This window comes from Ambystoma mexicanum, chromosome 6q (genome assembly GCF_040938575.1).
Source record: "Ambystoma mexicanum isolate Mex_15411 chromosome 6q, UKY_AmexF1_1, whole genome shotgun sequence".
Lineage (NCBI taxonomy): Eukaryota > Metazoa > Chordata > Amphibia > Caudata > Ambystomatidae > Ambystoma > Ambystoma mexicanum.
Window position 1 is genome coordinate 1,591,771,533 of NC_090937.1, and position 18,983 is coordinate 1,591,790,515.

At 46.2% G+C, this 18,983-nt stretch overlaps 1 protein-coding gene across 1 annotated transcript; it reads right to left on the minus strand.

Moving 5' to 3' along the window:
- Positions 1-6,054: 6,054 nt before the first annotated feature.
- Positions 6,055-6,636, minus strand: LOC138515375 (uncharacterized). Its single transcript, XM_069630241.1, has one exon. It carries the CDS (start codon positions 6,634-6,636, stop codon positions 6,055-6,057), a length of 582 nt encoding a protein of 193 aa, XP_069486342.1.
- Positions 6,637-18,983: the final 12,347 nt, after the last annotated feature.

Genomic DNA, 18,983 nt, shown 5'->3' on the forward strand with positions numbered 1-18,983 from the left:
ACATATGAACTAAAAGCAGCTGTAAATTGAGTACCTGCTGTGATCAGTAGAGGACGTTTTAAGGGACTTCAATTCAGCATTCCAACTAAGTCAATGCCTGGTCTGGGATGCCCAAGGGAAGCCCTTATTTATATATTTTTATGACAAGTTACAATCTGGATGATAAACCCTTATATATGCCCCTCTCTTTGAATCCCCCTGACCTCACTGAGCCAAGAAGTAGGTTTGTTTTGCAATTTAACAGGTTTATTTGAAAAATTAAACAATATATCTATCACACTTTTATGAATAAATTAATATTTATAGCACACTTAAGAATATGACAGTGATCAACAATGGATAAGGTTACACTAGCACACATTTTTAATTACTTCGGAGTTGGTATAGAGAGGATAAGGTAGCTGAGAATGCTTTATGGTTTCAAGGAAATGCAATGATGGAAAAGAATGCAGCACAGGGATAAACTGATATGGTTTCAACAAGAGATAATATGATCACTTTTTCTTTTGACAATTCACTCCCCCCCTATGCAATATAAGGAGATGGAAGGGGAGCACACAGTTTTCAGGAATACAATCACAATATACTACCAATTCCAGTTCCCCCTAGCAAGCTTAGAGCAACCGGTATGCTTTTAAACAGTCAACAATACTTTTAAATGTGATTTGCAATAAAGTGAAAATATGCTAAAAATGATTTTAATTCCCTATAGGAGATTCAGGGTAGGTGGTAGCTACTTAGGATTGGTTCAGGTCAACTAATTATTCAGGAATGGTTATCAGATTGAAACGAATTTCAGCAGTTGCAAGAAGCAGCTATTTTTTTACAAGTGGTGAAATTCAGCTAGTTGCAATTCGCGGCACTTTTTCCGAATGCGTCGATCGCGATTACGGAAAAAAAGGAATAGAAAGTCTTTTGGGCTTGTTGGAAAGCTTAGGATCTTAGCTTTAAAATGAAAGTTAAATCTCGTCCCTAGCACATACGGTTCACAAGATACGGACGATTTAGTGAAGGTAGATTCTCAAATTTAAAGTAAAGCTCAGAATGACAAATGACAAATTACAGGTTTGCAGCTTTGAAATCACAGAATGGACACACGATTTCTATGATGCAGTTCTAAATAGGTGGAAATGGTTTGAATTAGATAATTTAAACTATTTTAAACTAAGAGATGGGTGCTGCACAGTTCTCAGGATACTCACTCCTAATTTTGGAAGGAATGGGCCTCGTCACAGATCTGGTCAACAGGTTTAGCTGTGGTTCTCTCGCCACGGGACGGTCTCTGGCACTGGTTCTGCTCTGCGATCTGGTCTGGGTCTGCTAGCGACACTGCACAGCGGTCTGGATCTCTGGTTCTGGCAAAAGTTCTTGGCACTGCACAGCGGTCTGGGTCTGGTCTGTGGTTCTGGATACAGCACTGCTTTCTGGGTTCTGGCACAGGGTTCTAGCCAGAATCAAATGGCTCGCCCGGCTGTTGAGAATCAGGTTGCAAAAGATTTTGAGGCCTGCTGAAAAAGGATTCAGCTGGTGGTTCAGGCCTCTCTGCTTTAAGTTCTGGAGTCTACGTTCTGGACCTGAAGTCGTCCGGCAAAGTGCTTTGCAGAAAGTGGAAAGTGAGTCTCTACCTGGGCCTCAGTGGCTCTTTTTATGTCTTCAGAAAGTGGGTGGGAAGGCTAACTTTCTATGCCCAACCCTCTGAGGATCCTGATAGGTTATGGGATTTTCTGTGCTCTCACTGGAGAACAGAGTTGTGTCAGAGTGATGCTACCATTTTACAATCTACTGAAGAAACGCCCCTTTGCTTTTACTGAAAACCCATTTTTTCATAATCAAACATGTTTCCAAGGTACACCAGTTGTTGAGAATACATGTACACATGATGGATGAATTAAGACGGGTCTCTGATCAACCCTGGTCTTTCTAAGAGCTTGGGTTCAGAAATGACAACATTTTGTGCTTTTTAGTAGGTTTCGCCATATTAGTTTTTCATCAAATCATCCCCGGAGGTAAACCCCCTCTCTGGGCACATTACAATAAGTTTTCAATTCTCTAGTGTAAGTACAGTGTCTGCAGCATTAATAAATTGCGGGGTTTGGTCTCAGAACATCGTACAGAGTGGGGTTTAATCTCAAATTGTAGGTACATTTTTGATATTAAGAATCTCCAAATTGTACATTTCTGTCAGCTTCATACAATATTTTATAAGCAATTTAATAAAACATACATTTGGTGCAATATGAAATCCACAACTCAGTCTGGCCCACCTCTAGCTGGCTGAGTCAGATGTCACATGCATTCCTGCCAGAGCAACTGTTGACAATTACACCTCAAATCAGCATATCCTGTTAAATTGAAAGAGTCTATTGTTCCTTCCTCCAGGCTGCAGGGAAACTCTCCTCCCCTCCTAATTTACATGTGAAGGCGATATCCTGTGCTGTTGGTGGTAGGGGCAGGTGTGAAGACTTCCCATCCTCTTGAACCTTTAATTAAATCAGACTGCCTTCTAGTATAGGGCCTGGGAACAGTAGGTGTTAAGAATTCTCATTATTCAGCAAGGCTTTGAAGTCCAGGCTGACTCAGGTTCCTTTTGCAACTCCTGAAATACAGTTCTCCTGTCAGAGTTTAGATTGTTAGCGCCGGTTAGTGTCAAACGCCGGTACTGCACCCTTTTTCGGGAGCTGTCTTGAATTAATCCATTTCAAAAAGGGGATTTTACTTGATAGCATGTGATCGCTGTTAACATTGTATTTATGTGGATTTGCAGTAGAGTAAAGTAGAACACTCAACCAAAGTTGGATTTTTGTTTGGTGGTTTCGTGCCCATGATCTTAGCAATTTTTGACATTAATAAAAATAGATTTTGAACAGAACCATCTTTCTTTGCACTGGTTTTTGCTCTGTGTGTAGCCAAAGGATAGGGCTTGACAATGGTCTCTTGTGTTAACATTGACAGAGGCAAAAATGGATGGCAAACTATTTTTCATATTTTCCCTGTGCATTTTCTGGTGAGTTCTGGCCATCATGATGTTTTCAATGCCAGTAATGCACAGTTCTGTGGTAGAGCATGGATACGTGGGTAAAAACATCCCACAAGCCCCCCCTCTTGCGATGGCCATTCTGATCTTTCACCGATGGATTGCAAGATCTGGGATGTTCGCCTCATCTTCTTCCGATTCCGCAAATGGCACAGTTCAGCATCTTTTCCTCTATCAGGGTGGATTGATCAGTTCTCCTTGCCGGTCCTGATGGGAGTATTGGGCGGTACCCCGGACCCCTCGGATCTTTGCTCCCGGTCCCCGGGTCGTCCTCCTTGGTCAGTCTCCATGGTTTATCTCTCCTAGGATGACAAAGCAAAGCGGCAGAAACATATTCGTAGACATTTCCCCACCACCATTAATGGTGGGGCGAACATATACGTTTTATACATCAGGAGACATTTGCATTCAAGAATCATAGAATTTTATAGGCTAAATGTGAATATTTTAGGGTTGGAAATGTATTACTCTGGAGCGGTCCCCTCTGGGATTGCAGAGGACTCCTCCAGTTGCTGCAGAGTGTGCCTGGGATGGCAGCACTTCAGCTGATTTATATGGACCCACTTGTCTTCCCCTTCTGCCAAACTGCTCTTGGGGATGCGGATCTTGTAGGCGACTGGGGAGATCTTGTCTACAATTTCAAAAGGTCCCTTCTATGTAGGCAGACATTTCCGCTGTTTGGCCTAGTTCCTTTGCAAATTGTATAGATAGACCCGGCCTCCTACATTGTATTCTTTCCTGGTAGTCTTCAGGTCATAGTGAGTCTTCATACTCTCGGCTGATCTTTCTAGATTCCGCTGAGCATAGGCAAAAGCATGTTGGAGGTGTTTCCTTAAATTTTCAACATACTCATGAGTTGTGGAAGCATTGATCAATGTCTGCTCTTATGTCCTGTAGAGCAAATGCTGGGGAAGCACCATCTTGCATCCAGTCATCAGCTCAAACAGTGACATTTTAGTTGTAGATGAAGGGGTAGATCTGATGGCCATTAGGACAAGAGGTAATCGAATATCCCAACTTGGCCCAGAATCTGCCACAAACTTTTTTAATATGCTCACAATGGTTCGGTTGTATCTCTCCACTGCTCCAGAAAAGGCTGGCCGGTAAGCAACATGTAGCTTCCTTTTAACCCCCAGTATCTCCCACATCTTTGTCATTACTTCGCTGGTGAAATGGCTACCTCTGTCTGACTCAATCCTTTGGGGTAGACCAAAACGGGAAAAGGTGTGGTTGATCATCAGGGCAGCTGCTGTTTCTGCCTTGCAGTTTGGGGCTGGGAGACATTCCACCCATTTAGTAAATAAGCATGTCACTGTCAACATGTACTTATTCCCCCTTGAGGAGCGACTCACGGGCCCTATGTAGTCGACTTGCAAATCTGACCATGGGAGTGTCATCCTCCTCTTTTGGAGAGGCGCACGGTGTGTGAGGGATGTTGGCTGAAATTGTGCACACACAGGACACCCCTTCAAGTATTGGTCGAGGTCCTGCCCCATGTGTGGCCAGTATGCAACCTCTCTTAATGTCACAGGTTTCCCTTTTTCTCACCTGTTTTTGCTGCTTTGCGGAATCCTTAACCAGGGTTTTCTTCCATGCTGTTCGGGTCTTGTATAAGCTCGCTCGGCCGTCTTCGGATTCCAGGGTTCGTTCACCTTCTTCGTCCAGGATCAAGGGAATCTCCAGGAAGTCAAGGGAGGAAGGCAACACTCGGAGGCGGTTACATGGAATGGGGCAAGTCAGAATAAGAAGGAAAAAAGCAGAAGTAGGTAAGGGGTCCGGGAAACAGGAAACAACACAGTTCCACGAATGCGAACTACGGAGCACACGTCTAGCCACAGCTATCGGTAGCGTTGAGACGCGCAGAGCCACGGGGGTGTGGCTGATTTATAGAACGTGCTGCATAGGACGTAAGGTAGATAGACCACATTCTGTGTTTACGGCCATGTTGGGTGTACAACAGCGTGTAAACCCCGACGTGCCAGGGAACAGGAGGCCCAGAAGGGGCGTGATTGATGGATCATGACATCATGCCTCCTTCTAAAACCCGTTCCACCTGGTTTGCCCGGATGTATGAGATGGAACCTTCTGAATAACCTGGGAGAGTTTAAGTTTGAGAGTGATTCCCAGGTACGTTCACTGGGAGGATAGCCCTTCCATTCCACCAAGTACTGGAGTTGACCACGCTTATATCTGGAGTCACATATTCGAGATACTTCATATTCCAGCTGATCATTGACAAGTACAGGGCTGGGTCTGAGATTAGTCCGGGAGGTCTGGATGTAAGGTTTCAATAGAGATGTATGAAAAACTGGGTGTATTTTTTTCCAGGAGTCTGGTAGTTTGAGCCGAAAGGCCACTGGGTTAATGATTTCTTTTAGTAGTTTCGAGGATAGCCATACCTTATCCCCTATAGCGTAAGAAGGTCCTGGCCTTCTTCTTGAATCCGCATAGTGCTTGGTTTGGATCTGGGCCCTTTCTAAATGTTCTTTGGCTTCTCTCTGCACGTTAACGAGTGTTTCAACCCAGGAATTGACTGTAGGAACTGGTGTAGAGTGCGGAAGGACAGAGGCAGGACCGAGGGGTGGAATCCTTGGCTACATCTTAGACCCCATTGATTCTTCCTTGAAAGATCCTTCCAGAGTTCGGAAGTTTGGGATTGCATGCAAACTTCTTCCAGGAGGCTGTTTGCTTGGGCTACAAATATTGTATGAGGAAATATCTTAGGAAATGTCCAGGCCCCGGGAGGTTCGTAGTCCGGACGTCGAGAGAGGGCATCCGCTATTACATTCTGTGTTCCAGGTACGTGATGAATCTGGAACTGATATTGGGCAAAGAAGAAGGCCCATCGGGCTTGACGGCTATTCCTAAATTCCAAGGTCTGTAGTACTTGAAGATTTCGATGGTCCGTGCGGACCTGGACAGGATGTTTGGCTCCTAGAAGTAAATGACGCCACTCTGTGAAGGCTTGGTGGATGGCTAGCAGTTCCTTTTCTAGGACATAGTAATGGGTTTAGTAGGAGTTAATGTCTGTGAAAGGTAGGCGATAGGATGTTCAATCTTGTCACCAAATTGCTGTTTAGAACGGCTCCAATGGCGTAGTTGGAGGCGTCTGTCTCCACTATGAATGGTCGGTTGATATCGGGTTGAGCCAGGATGGGGGCTTGCGTAAACTCTGTTTGTAACCGTTGAAAGGCTTCCTCTTGAGTTGTTGTCCAAAGAAAGGGAGCATCTTTCTTTAACAGGGCAATGATTGGTTGGACTATCTCGGAAAAAGAAGGTATGAATTTTCTATAAAGGTTTGCCAAGCCCAGGAAAGATTGGATCTGTTTCACAGTGGTGGGACTCGGCCAAGATAGTATAGCCTTTACCTTGGATTGATCCAGACCGATTCCTTCTGGACTAAGGACAAATCCTAGGTAGTGAACAGTAGAAGCATGGAAGATGCATTTCTCTGGTTTTGCCAGGAGCTTGTGTTCACGTAACCGTTGTAACACTGCCTTGACATGTTCTTCATTCTTGAGAGGGTCCTTTGAGAATATTAGGATGTCGCCCAGATGAACAATGACAAAGAGGAACAGCATGTCTGAGAACACCCGATCCATGAAGCGTTGAAAGACCGCCGGGGCATTAGCAAGCCCAAAGGGCATGACCAAGTATTCATAATGACCAAAGGGTGTTCTGAAGGCTGTTTTCCACTCGTCTCCAGCTCTAATACGGATCAGATGGTAGGCACCTCTGTGATCCAGCTTGGTAAAAATAACGGCGTCCCTTACTGCTTCCAGGATGTCCGAGATCAAGGGTAATGGATACCAGTCCTTAAGGGTACATTGATTTAGACCTCGATAGTCCAGACACGGTCTGAGTTCATTGGTATCTTTCTTAGGAACAAAAAACAGTGAGGCTCCTGCTGGAGATTTAGATGGTCGTATGGTGCCATTTGCAAGGTTAGGATCCAGGTAATCACGGAGGGCCTTTTTCTCAGGTTCGGACAAGATGAACATCCTTCCAAAGGGAATCGCAGCGGAAGGTTCCGTTTCTATAGCACAATCTTCAGGTCTATGGGGAGGTAGGGCCTGAACAATAGCAGAGGAGAACACATCAGAATATTCCTGATAGATCTCCGGAACCCGGATGATGTTTGAGACTGAGATAGTACCTTGCTGGGTGGTAGAAAGTCCTTCCGATGCTGTCGGAGCAAGGTCCGAGAGAATGCAGTGGGACATACTCAGGAACAAGGAACCCCCTGTCCAATTGATGTATGGGTTGTGTTTTTGAAGCCAGGGCATTCCCAGAACCATTGGGTAATGGGCTGACTTGATGATGTCAAACTTTATCTTTTCTCGGTGGTGGTTTATTGCAAGCTCGACTTCCTTGGTCTGAAGGGCTATGGGTCCTGAAGAAAGGGGTCTTCCATCAATTGCTCATACAGGTTGCATGATAGTCCGGGATTCATAAGGAATATGGTGTTTAAGGACCCATTCATGATCTATGAATATCCCCATAGCCCCACAGTCCACCAGTGCCAGAATGGGATATGTTTCCTTCTTGGATGACGATAAGAAGGCCTGTAAGATTACCAAATTATTTTGTCCAGGAGAGTTCAAGGATGGAATAGATGTGGAGCAAACATCTCTCTCCTGAAAACTGTGCTCCATTTAGGATCGGGAGCTGGCGTTTCCCGAACGCCGTGGGGGAGCTATTGGACACTCTCTCACTAAATGTTTGTCTGATGCACAATACATGCACAACCCGGTATGGATCCTGCGCATCGTTTCTTGGGGGGATATGGGTCCATGGAAGGCCCCTAGTTGCATAGGTTCCGGCTCGTTGCTAGGAACAGGAATGCCTTCGGGTTTCAAGGTTATCCCAATGGGGTTCTTCTGGAAGGGTAACTTGCTCTTCTTTTTCTCTGCCCTTCTTTCCCGAATGCGACAGTCAATCTGTAGAGCGAGATCCATAAGAGCTTGGGCGTGCCACTCTGGCCAGTTCATCCTTGATGTCTTCGTTTAGCCCTCCTCGAAAGAGAGTAAAACAGGCTTCAGAGGACCAATCTGCTTCTTTAGCCAGATGTTTGAAACATGTGACATACGTGAACATATCCTGAGAGCCCTGTTGGAAGTCAAGTAGACGTTCCTGCGAACTGTAGACCTGTTCTGGGCGGTCAAACATGGTCTTAAGGGCTTTAATGAAGCTGTCGTAGTCATCCAGGAGAGCATCTCCGGCGTTAACCAATGGGGTGGTCCATGTTAAAGCATTCCCGGAAAGATGCGAGATGATAAAGCTCACCTTAGTCATGGGTGTAGAGAAATAATAGGACTTAAATGTAAAGTGGACCAAACAGGAATCAAGGAATCCACAAAGGTTCTTTGCTGACCCATCGTATTTATCAACAACACTGCCCAATATTACTCTCCTTGGTGGCAGATTCACAGGATAATACCAATTGTTTTAACGCAGCGTTTTCTGCTTTTAAGTTTTGCACTTCAGTCGTTAGCTCCTGCATGCCGCGCATAAGATCTTGGATGGCCGCCTCCATGTCTGTATCGAGATTGGTCAGGTGGCGTCTCAATCTGTCACAGGTTTCCCTTTTTCTCACCTGTTTTTGCTGCTTTGCGGAATCCTTAACCGGGTTTTTTTTCCGTGCTGTTCGGGTCTCGTATAAGCCCGCTCGGCCGTCTTCGGATTCCAGGGTTCGTTCACCTTCTTCATCCAGGATCAAGGGAATCTCCAGGAAGTCAAGGGAGGAAGGCAACACTCGGAGGCGGTTACATGGAACGGGGCAAGTCAGAATAAGAAGGAAAGAAGCAGAAGTAGGTAAGGGGTCCGGGAAACAGGAAACAACACAGTTCCACGAATGCGAACTACGGAGCACACGTCTAGCCACAGCTATCGGTAGCGTTGAGACGCGTGGAGCCACGGGGGTGTGGCTGATTTATAGAGCATGCTGCATAGGACGTAAGGTAGATAGACCGCGTTCCGTGTTTACGGCCATGTTGGGTGTACAACAGCGTGTAACCCCGACATGCCAGGGACCAGGAGGCCCAGAAGGGGCGTGATCGATGGATCATGACACTTAAAATCTCAAGTGTTGTATGAAACCCCCTATGACCGGCGGTGGCCGCATCATGGGCGTGACTTAACATCAGGCTTCGGAATGAGGTAGGAACCACCCACTGATCATGGCCAGCTTGGGGTTTCCTTACCAACAAACCGTCTTGGATTCTGAACATTTTTGGACATTTCATCTACACTCTAAGGTCCTCTTTCCCAATGTAATCGGTATCCGTCAGGGGAAAGTTCTCAGGGTCCTCAATGTGTTGGTAAAACGTACCAATTATTGGATCCCCTTTTTGAGCCGTAATCAAATCAGCATCTGCGGTCTCCTTACTCCATTGTGCAGTTGAAAGATCATTGTGAGCATTTGTCTGGGACCTAGTGATAGCAGTGACCTCAATCTCCCCCAACAGGGACTCAATCTCTATTAGATTCCCTTGGATGGCCCCGGTTTTGGCCAGCTGATCAGCTAAGTAATTTCCAGTTTTGTCTGGTCCCTCTACTTTGGAATGACCCTTGATCTTTTTCCAGTAGATGGTCATCCCATTCGAGGTGACCAGATCATCAATATTTTGGATTAACTTCCCATGTTTCAAGGGTTTGTTGTTAGCACATAACATGCCTCTGGTTTTCCAATTAACCAGGTGCTCCACGAACCTGTTCCGTACATAATCCGAATCTGTGATTATGACCAGTTCGTGGAGTTGATGTTGGACAGCAGTGAGGATGGCTTGATACACAGCCATCAATTCTGCCACCTGACTACTTAAGGGACAATTTTGTACCCAGCGGAAGGTTCAGGGGACTCCTTCACCCATGCATTCCCTACGCCAGCCACCAGTTCTTTTTCCCAGTTTTTGTCAACATGGTAAGAGCATCCATCCACATAGACAGTGGGCATTCCCTCACACTTGTCTTCTTCAAAGACTTTGTGTGGGGAATTAAGGTATGCCTCCATGTTGTCCTTGATTTTTAGACTTTCATCCTCAAGACAGTTTTCTCTGGCGCAATCATGCAAGTCAGCCAGACCTTGCGCGAGGGGACTCTTCTTGTTTTGGCCATATCTGACCTCCACAGGAAAGCCTTGCATTGACAGAATCCAGGAAGTAATTCGGGAATTACTCACATTTCCGGCCCGGATTCTGTCACTTTGGAGATATTGCAGAGGCTGCTGTGGAGTCTCCACTATGATGTGTTCCCCCTGGATAAACGGGAGGTAATTCTTCAATACCCACACCGTTGCCAGGAGTGCCTTCTCACAATCGTTGAATTTTTCCTCCACAGAGGATAAAGTTTTACTCGCATAGGAGATTACTTTATTGACCTTGTCATGCTTTTGATATAATACTGCAGTCAAGCATGTCTTACTGCCTCGGATTGTTCTGGACTCCATTCCCACTTGACCCCCCCTTCAATAGATGAATCAGGGGTCTGGTGATCTCTGCGTAGCCCTCAATGAACGTTCTGCTGTAATTAGTCAGTCCTAGGAGGCTCCTTAGTTCCCGCAGAGTTGTAGAGTCTTTCAGTTTCTGGAGTGCTTCCACTTTCTTTTCCTGGGGACAGAGACCCTGAGGAGTAATCATATGCCCCAAGAAATTAACACAGGTTCTACACCACTGTGCTTTCTGAAAGGAAAGTTTTGCTCCGGCGGGCCCCAACTCTGTCAGAACATAACGGATCTCCGCTATGTGTTCCTCCACAGATAAACTTTTGATGAGGACATCATCTACATAAGCCAGGTTACCCCTCGCCCCCAGGTCGGGCATGGCCTTATGTAGGAAAATGTTGAATTCATTGCCGGAGTTGAGGCATCCGAAGGGAGTCCGGGTCCATGTATACTGCTGGCCCCCGGAGGTAAAAGCCAGTTTGTATTGGTCCTCGCTACTGACAGGCACGGTCCAGTATCCATTGGTCAGGTCTATTGCAGTGAATACCTGGGACCCCTGGATCTGGGCCAGTCAATGTAGGGAAGAGGCCATCGGGAAGTATGGACCCGTTTGTTGAGTTCCATAAGGTCGGCGCAGAGTCTCCACTGGCCGTTTGGCTTCAATATTCCCAGCACTGGATTATTGAAGGTGCTGTGTACTGGACGGATTATTCCCCGAGACTCAAGGTTCTTAATTATTTCAGTAAGGGACTCCATGGATGCGAGAGGCAAGCGATATTGCTTCACAAACACTCGAGTCATGCCAGGGTCTGTGGGAATTGTTGTGGTGTGGATGTCGGTGCGACCACAGTCATATGAGTCTACCCCAAAGAGATCTTGGAAATCCAAGAAAACTTGTTTCAACTTTTGCTTCTGTTCCAGAGTCACACAGGCATCAGCTAGGTTGACTCTCTCTTCCACCATCTGCCTGAAGCCTAGAAAGACTTCTGGTTTCTCTATCTCAGTGGCCTCCTCCAGCTGGGTGGTGAAGTCCCTGGTCAGGGTGCTGATTTGGACTGGAGGCTTCAGGTGGGAAAGGCAGCCCTCATGGACCTGGAAAATCACCTCATCCATTCTGAAGTCACAAGTCACATCTTCCCTACCATAAGGGCAGGAAGTGTACACCAGGAAGTTCCCCCCCATGCCGGGTAAAGATCCTGTCTGGTGTTATGTTGTCATCACTGTCACTGTCAAAACAGTCCTTGGGGATTGGTCCTAACAGTTCATTCCCTAAATCAATGGCGAAATGTCGGACATCAACCGCCATTCCAATGATGGTACCTGCGGCTAGAGTAATACTCTGTAAGTCGCTGTTATAGACCTCTATTGGAATGGTGTCATGTTTTATGTTGACTAATGGTGTTGGGTTTACCCCTAACCCTTGCTGTTGGAGGGAAGCATTTAGATGAATATAAGCATCAGGGTTTTTAAATTTTTGTCCTCTTTTAACTTTCATTTCCAGGGAGAATTGTCGGGTCCTTTCTGGGATGGTGACTTACTCTTTAATCTGAATTTCAACTGCATAAGGTAGCAATTGAGCTGACCTAAATGCTTTTTCTGGATCATCAAAGCCCATGGGATTATCCGCGACTCAGGACCAAGCTTTGACGTTTATTAGGTCCAAACTAATGGCAAAGCGATTGAGAATGTCACTGCCTAAGTAAAAGGCGGCAGTGGCGTCTCGCACGACCCAACAATTATGGACTGTGCTCTTGTTGCCAATGGAGATTTTGAGCATACACCTGCTTGGCAGTAGATGTTTGGAATTGGGTGTTTCCAGATCCATTTCCCATTTGTCTATCAGTTTGAATGTGGGAATGGCTGGATCTTTTGGGAGTTGGCGGAACATGGCTTTGCTGATGAAGCACTAACCGTTGTTCACACACACTCGGGCGAGAACAGAGTCCTTCCCATTATTTAACTGAACAATTGCTCTCCAATTTACTGAATATCAGCCAGGCTCTGAGCTGATTTCACATCTTTCTGGACTATTGGAGTGGGAATGTCCGAGTGTGGATTAGTAAAGATTTCAGAGTATTTCCTTCCAGTGTGGAATACCACCTTAAACTGGAAGTAAGGTTGATTTTCAGAAATAGAGAGGACCCCCCATCACCAGTCTGTTGTCCTACTGCTATTACTGTCACGTCTGGAATTTGGTTTTTCTGGAAGTGAAATTCTACTTGGTCAGATTTTTTGTTCCACCATGTGGCATGTGCCGTTTAAACTAACATGGTTGACACTCTGTTTACACAATCTATTAGGGGCGATAACCTACTCAGGAGATCATTCCCTAGTAAGCAAGGGGTGCCCTCTGGAGTCACTACTATGACCTGGTGTTTCACCTTGTGTCGCCCAATTTTAATGTCCAAATCTGCAGTCCCCTCAATGGGAATTTCCTTTCCGTCAAAGTTCTGACGTTGTCCAGGAAGAGAGGTGAGAGGAATTCGGTAATTCTCCCACCTTCCTACATTCAGTTCATCAAAGGCCTTTTTGGACAGAAGAGTAGCTTGGGATCCAGTGTCCACCAGTGCCAAAATTGTACCCTGCCCCTGTACTTGTACCGGGGCATAGTATCTTCCCTCCTTCTCCTCAAGGGGGCACAGATAATGCACATATTTGGACAACTGGAGGGCTAGTTGTTTTGTTTTGGACATTGCGAGAGAAGAGATTTGGGCAGAATTATGTGAAGAGTCTTGGGAATCTGAAAGAAAAAGTTGGCAACTGGAAATCGGAGCCATTGTGGGTTCCCCTGGTTCCGGTTCTGGGCCGCCCCCCCTTTTTGGAGGCAGTCACCAGGATGGGTTTGAACCAGGGGATTTTCTTGCTGTTGGTTCTGGGATGGGATGATGGGCGGCGCTAGCTCAGTCCTCACATCTACCCAGTCGGGATGTGAATCCCTTGGGAACCTTCTTTCTTTGGGAGGAGTTCCCCCATCTCTGAAGGAGAAGATCCTTTTCCCAGGATCCTCTGACGATCCCTCTCCCTCAAATTAGAAGATCTGTACCTCCTCTACAAACTGGGTCTGTTTGGGTCCTTTGTTTCTCCTACCTCCTCTCTGCTCCTTGGGCAGACTTTCAGGGGGAGGAGATTTTGTTTCCGGTTCCTGGGCCTCCTCCCTGGGAACCGGTGGGTTATCGGGGTGCTGCCCCTGTCATTGTTCTGGAGCACCAGGCCCAGAGTTTGGGGCATTCTGCGCCGGCATGCTCATCTGAGGGTCCTGTTGAGCCCTCAGCATGTTTCCCAGATCCTGTACCATATTTTGGACCTGGCGCTCGAACTGTGAAACCCGCTCAGGCTGATACGGGGGTTCTGTTTTCTCCCCTCGGCTGATCCCGGGAAGGGTAGCTATCCCTTCTCTGGTAGTACCCCGGGTTGGCAAGATTTGGGTACCCCTCCACCCTTGGCCTCCCCTCTCCCAGATTAAGTGGTCTGGACTCAGGGAATTGGGGAAAGAAGGACGGATGATTTTGGGGCTGGAAGTTGGGTGGATACCTGGGGAAGTTGGGTGGATACCTGGGGAAAAAGTTCTTCCCCCTCCTGGGGGAAGTTATGAGGGAAGTTCCCTGGGTTAGGTGCTTGGCTTGATCCCGCCCCTCAGGCTTGAGGAGTCCACACATAACCCAGGATGGGTCGGTTTCCCTTGTAGCGGGGACTTACATAGTCAGGGGAGTTAGGGACCCCATTTGTGGGACTACCTCCTTGACTCTCCGTCTGTGACTGGCCAGAGGGCCTTCTGGGCTTAGAATTATTCTGCGCAGGCAAGTTTTTAGGCCCCCCATCTCCAAATCCAAAATGGGGGCAACCTTTACCTCTGCCACCTTGGCAGCAGCAGGGGTGCTGGTCGTTTTGGGGCTTTTCTGCGCATTACTTTTATTTTCTATGGGCTTCTGCTCCATAGATTTGGATGGCCTGTTCAATGACCCAGTCTAGTGACCTTTTCTCATGAAAATCTCTCACTAGCTGGGTTATTATGTATTTGGGTAAGGCATGGAAAAGCATTTTTACAAACTCTTTACTGTCCGTGCGCACCCTTTTGGTAGTCTGCGCAAAAGCACGCTTCAATTCCTGCACAAATTCTTGTGGGGCCTGGTCCTCCCTACATTGCAGATTGTAGGCTGCCTTGCGAGCCTCTTGGGGATTCCGGTGAACAGAAAAATGTTTCAAGATGGCCGCCCTATATGTGGACCATCTTGAATGGTTTTGGTCCTCCAGCCCCGCAAAGAAACTGGAGTATTCTGGGGAGAATGTCCTTTTGACATACTGAATGCAGCTACTGCTGTCTTTCAAATGGAAAGTCTCCATCATTTGCTCGTAATGCTCCAAGTGTTCCCAAACAGAATACTTGGCGTTCTTGTGATAAGGGGTGATGACACTCCTTATTGCCTTAATCTGTTTTAAGGGGTCCTTAAGCAAGGCCCTTTTTTGCCTTATTGGCCTTTTTGGTTCGGGTAACCCTGATCCATTCATCCTCTGACTCAGAAGCACTGCTCCCAGAGGGACCCGTCTGATCTTGCAGGTTTTCCCAGATTCTGCGAGCCTGAGAATGGCTGGCAGAATGTGGGGACCTGGTCTCCTGTGTCCTGTGACGTTCAGAGGAGTCTTCAGATTCCTCCTTGCTGCCAGGATTTGATGGGTATCCCCCCCCCCCACTGACCTAACTGGGCAGAGGTTTTTAGGATGCCCTTAGTGGGCCTATTCTCCTGGGGTTCCCCACTAAATTGCACTGTACTTGGGTGCCCATACCCGGATGCCCGCCCCTCCATTCCTGGGTGGTACTGGCCTATGAGCCCCATACCTTTGGCTGGATAGTAATCTGCCATCCCCGTGGCCCTGGGCTCATGTGCGCCATGGGACATGGAGGTGGCAGAGTCCAAGGACTGGGAGAGATGAAGGCCTCTGGTACTAGGGCTCCTGAGGTTATGCTCAGGTGTTTCCCTTTCCCAGCGAACTTCATCTCTATCAGCCCCTTCTCCCTGTTCCTCAGTTAAGGCCTTACTAGACTCTATCAGTCTCTCCTGCATGGCTACCTGTTGCTGGAGCCTTTCATTGTGCTGACAGAGAGCCTCAATTTCTCTCTGTGCCTTCTGGTTGGTCCTGGAGTACTGGGCCAGTCTTTGCTGCAGGAAGGTTATCTCCTGAGTCCCATCACTACTGGCCTGCTCCTTTCTTGCCAGAGCATCTTCCACTCTCCTGGTGTGCTCTAACAAGTTCTGATGCTCTTTTTGGAGGTCACTCAGTCCCTGGACGGCCAAGTGATTTTCTTCATTTTTTTCTTTTAATCGGCAGACTTGCTGGCCTAAGGTGGCCCTTTCCTGACTGAGAGCCTGCATCTGTGCCGCCAGGTCGTCCCTCTGCCTTTGAAAGGCACCAGCTTTCTGGCGTTCTTTCTCAAATTCTGTCTGGGTATCCAGGTCTTTCAGAATCAGTTTGTTGCTCTCTGCCTTCACTCTCTCTAGATGACTTTGCAGAGTGGCTACGTGCTCTGTGCATGCCCTGTTGAAGTCTAGTTGTTGCTCCAGCTTTTTCTGCCAAGAAATATACTGCCTACTATCATTTTCTGACTCCCGGCTCCTCTGCAGCCTCTGCTCGGAAGAGACCAGGTCAGATTGGGCCTTCTCTAATGCCATCGGTTGCCTATTTGCCAGATCTTGGCCTTCAGCACATTTGTCCTGTATGGTTCCCATATATAAATATAAATATGCCGCTATCCTGGCAATCTTGTCGTGCTCATCTTTGGCTTTAGGGGCCATATATAGTTCACTGAGGGCCACATTTAAGGGACCCTGATCTCTCCATATATCTGACCCTGTTGCAGTGATCTGGGTTGCGATTGCCTGCAGCCACACCGTCTGGCACTGCTCAGTCCATTCACCTCTCACAAATAGTTTATGTAAGAGGTGCTCTCTAGCTATCTTAATATCTACCAATGACGCCATTCTGGAAATTGATTTCCTTCCTGACTCACAGAAAATTGTATTTTATTTTGCAAAACAGACCGTTTCCTTAGAGCGTCCTTCTTTTGAGGGGTGCTTTTACAGTGTAGCACAGCATGGTGATCCAACAGGATTTATGTATCCTGTCAGTTAGCACACTGTATTAAGCTGCACAAGTGGTAGATCTAATCCAGAATCCCCAGCTCCGAGCCCCCACTCTGTTAAGGGACTTCAATTCAGCACTCCAACTAAGTCAATGCCTGGTCTGGGATGCCCAAGGGAAGCCCTTATTTATATATTTTTATGACAAGTTATAATCTGGATGATAAACCCTTATATAACGCCCATCTCTTTGAATCCCCTTGACCTCACTGAGCCAAGAAGTAGGTTTGTTTTGCAATTTAACAGGTTTATTTGAAAAATTAAACAATATATATACCACACTTTTATGAATAAATTAATATTTGATAGCACACTTAAGAATATGACAGTGATCAACAATGGATAAGGTTACACTAGCACACATTTTTAATTACTTCGGAGTTGGTATAGAGAGGATAAGGTAGCTGAGAATGCTTTATGGTTTCAAGGAAATGCAATGATGGAAAAGAATGCAGCACAGGGATAAACTGATATGGTTTCAACAAGAGATAATATGATCACTTTTTCTTTTGACAATTCACTCCCCCCTATGCAATATAAGGAGAGAACAGTTTTCAGGAATACAATCACAATATACTACCAATTCCAGTTCCCCCTAGCAAGCTTAGAGCAACCAGTATGCTTTTAAACAGTCAACAATACTTTTAAATGTGATTTGCAATGAAGTGAAAATATGCTAAAATGATTTTAATTCCCTCTAGGAGATTCAGGGTAGGTGATAGCTACTTAGGATTGGTTCAGGTCAACACTACCAATTATTCTGGAATGGTTATCAGATTAAAACGAATTTTAGCAGTTGCAAGAAGTAGCTATTTTTTACAAGTGGTGAAATTCAGCTAGTTGCAATTCGCGGCACTTTTTCCGAATGCGTCGAGCGCGAATACGGAAAAACTATAAGGAATAAGGCTGGGCTTGTTGGAAAGCTTAGGATCTTAGCTTTAAAATGAAAGTTACATCTCGTCTCTAGCACATACGGTTCACAAGATACGGACGATTTAGTGGAGGTAGATTCTCCAATTTAAAGTAAAGCTCAGAATGACAGTTTTGCAGCTTTGAAATCACAGAATGGACACACAATTTCTATGATGCAGTTCTAAATAGGTGGAAATGGTTTGAATTAGATTATTTTAAACTAAGAGATGGGTTCTGCACAGTTCTCAGGATACTCACTCCTAATTTTGGAAAGAATGGGTCTCGTCACAGATCTGGTCAACAGGTTTAGCTGCGGTTCTCTCGCCACGGGACGGTCTCTGGCACTGGTTCTGCTCTGCGATCTGGGTCTGCTAGCAGCACTGCACAGTGGTCTGGATCTCTGGTTCTGGCAAAAGTTCTTGGCACTGCATAGTGTGTGTGGTCTGGTCTGTGGTTCTGGATACAGCACTGCTTTCTGGGTTCTGGCACAGGGTTCTAGCCAGAATCAAACGGCTCGCCCGGCTGTTGAGAATCAGGTGGTAAAAGATTTTGAGGCCTGCTGAAAAAGGATTCAGCTGGTGGTTCAGGCCTCTCTGCTTTAAGTTCTGGAGTCTAAGTTCTGGACACCTGGAGTCGTCTGGCAAAGTGCTTCGTGGGAAGTGAGTCTCTACCTGGGCCTCAGTGGCTCTTTTTATGTCTTCAGAAAGTGGGTGGGAAGGCTAACTTTCTATGCCCAACCCTCTGAGGATCCTGATAGGTTATGGGATTTTCTGTGCTCTCACTGGAGAACAGAGTTGTGTCAGAGTGATGCTACCATTTTACAATCTATTGAAGAAGCGCCCCTTTGCTTTTACTGAGAACCCAATTTTTCATAATCAAACATGTTTGCAAGGTACACCAGTTGTTGAGAATACATGTACATATGATGGATGAATTAAGACAGGTCTCTGATCAACCCTGGTCTTTCTTAAGAGTTTGGGTTCAGAAATGACAACATTTTGCGCTTTTTAGTAGGTTTCGCCATATTAGTTTTTCATCAAATCTTCCCCGGAGGTAAACCCCCTCTCTGGGCACATTACAATAAGTTTTCAATTCTCTAGTGTAAGTACAGTGTCTGCAGCATTAATAAATTGTGGGGTTTGGTCCCAGAACATCAAACAGAGTGGGGTTTAGTCTCGAATTGTAGGTACATTTTTCATATTAAGAATCTCCAAATTGTACATTTCTGTCAGCTTCATACAATATTTTATAAGCAATTTAATAAAACATACATTTGGTGCAATATGAAATCCACAACCCAGTCTGGCCCGCCTCTAGCTGGCTGAGTCAGATGTCACATGCTTTCCTGCCAGAGCAACTGTTGACAAATACACCTCAAATCAGCATATCCTGTTCAATTGAAAGAGTCTATTGTTCCTTCCTTCAGGCTGCAGGGAAACTCTACTCCCCTCCTAATTTACAT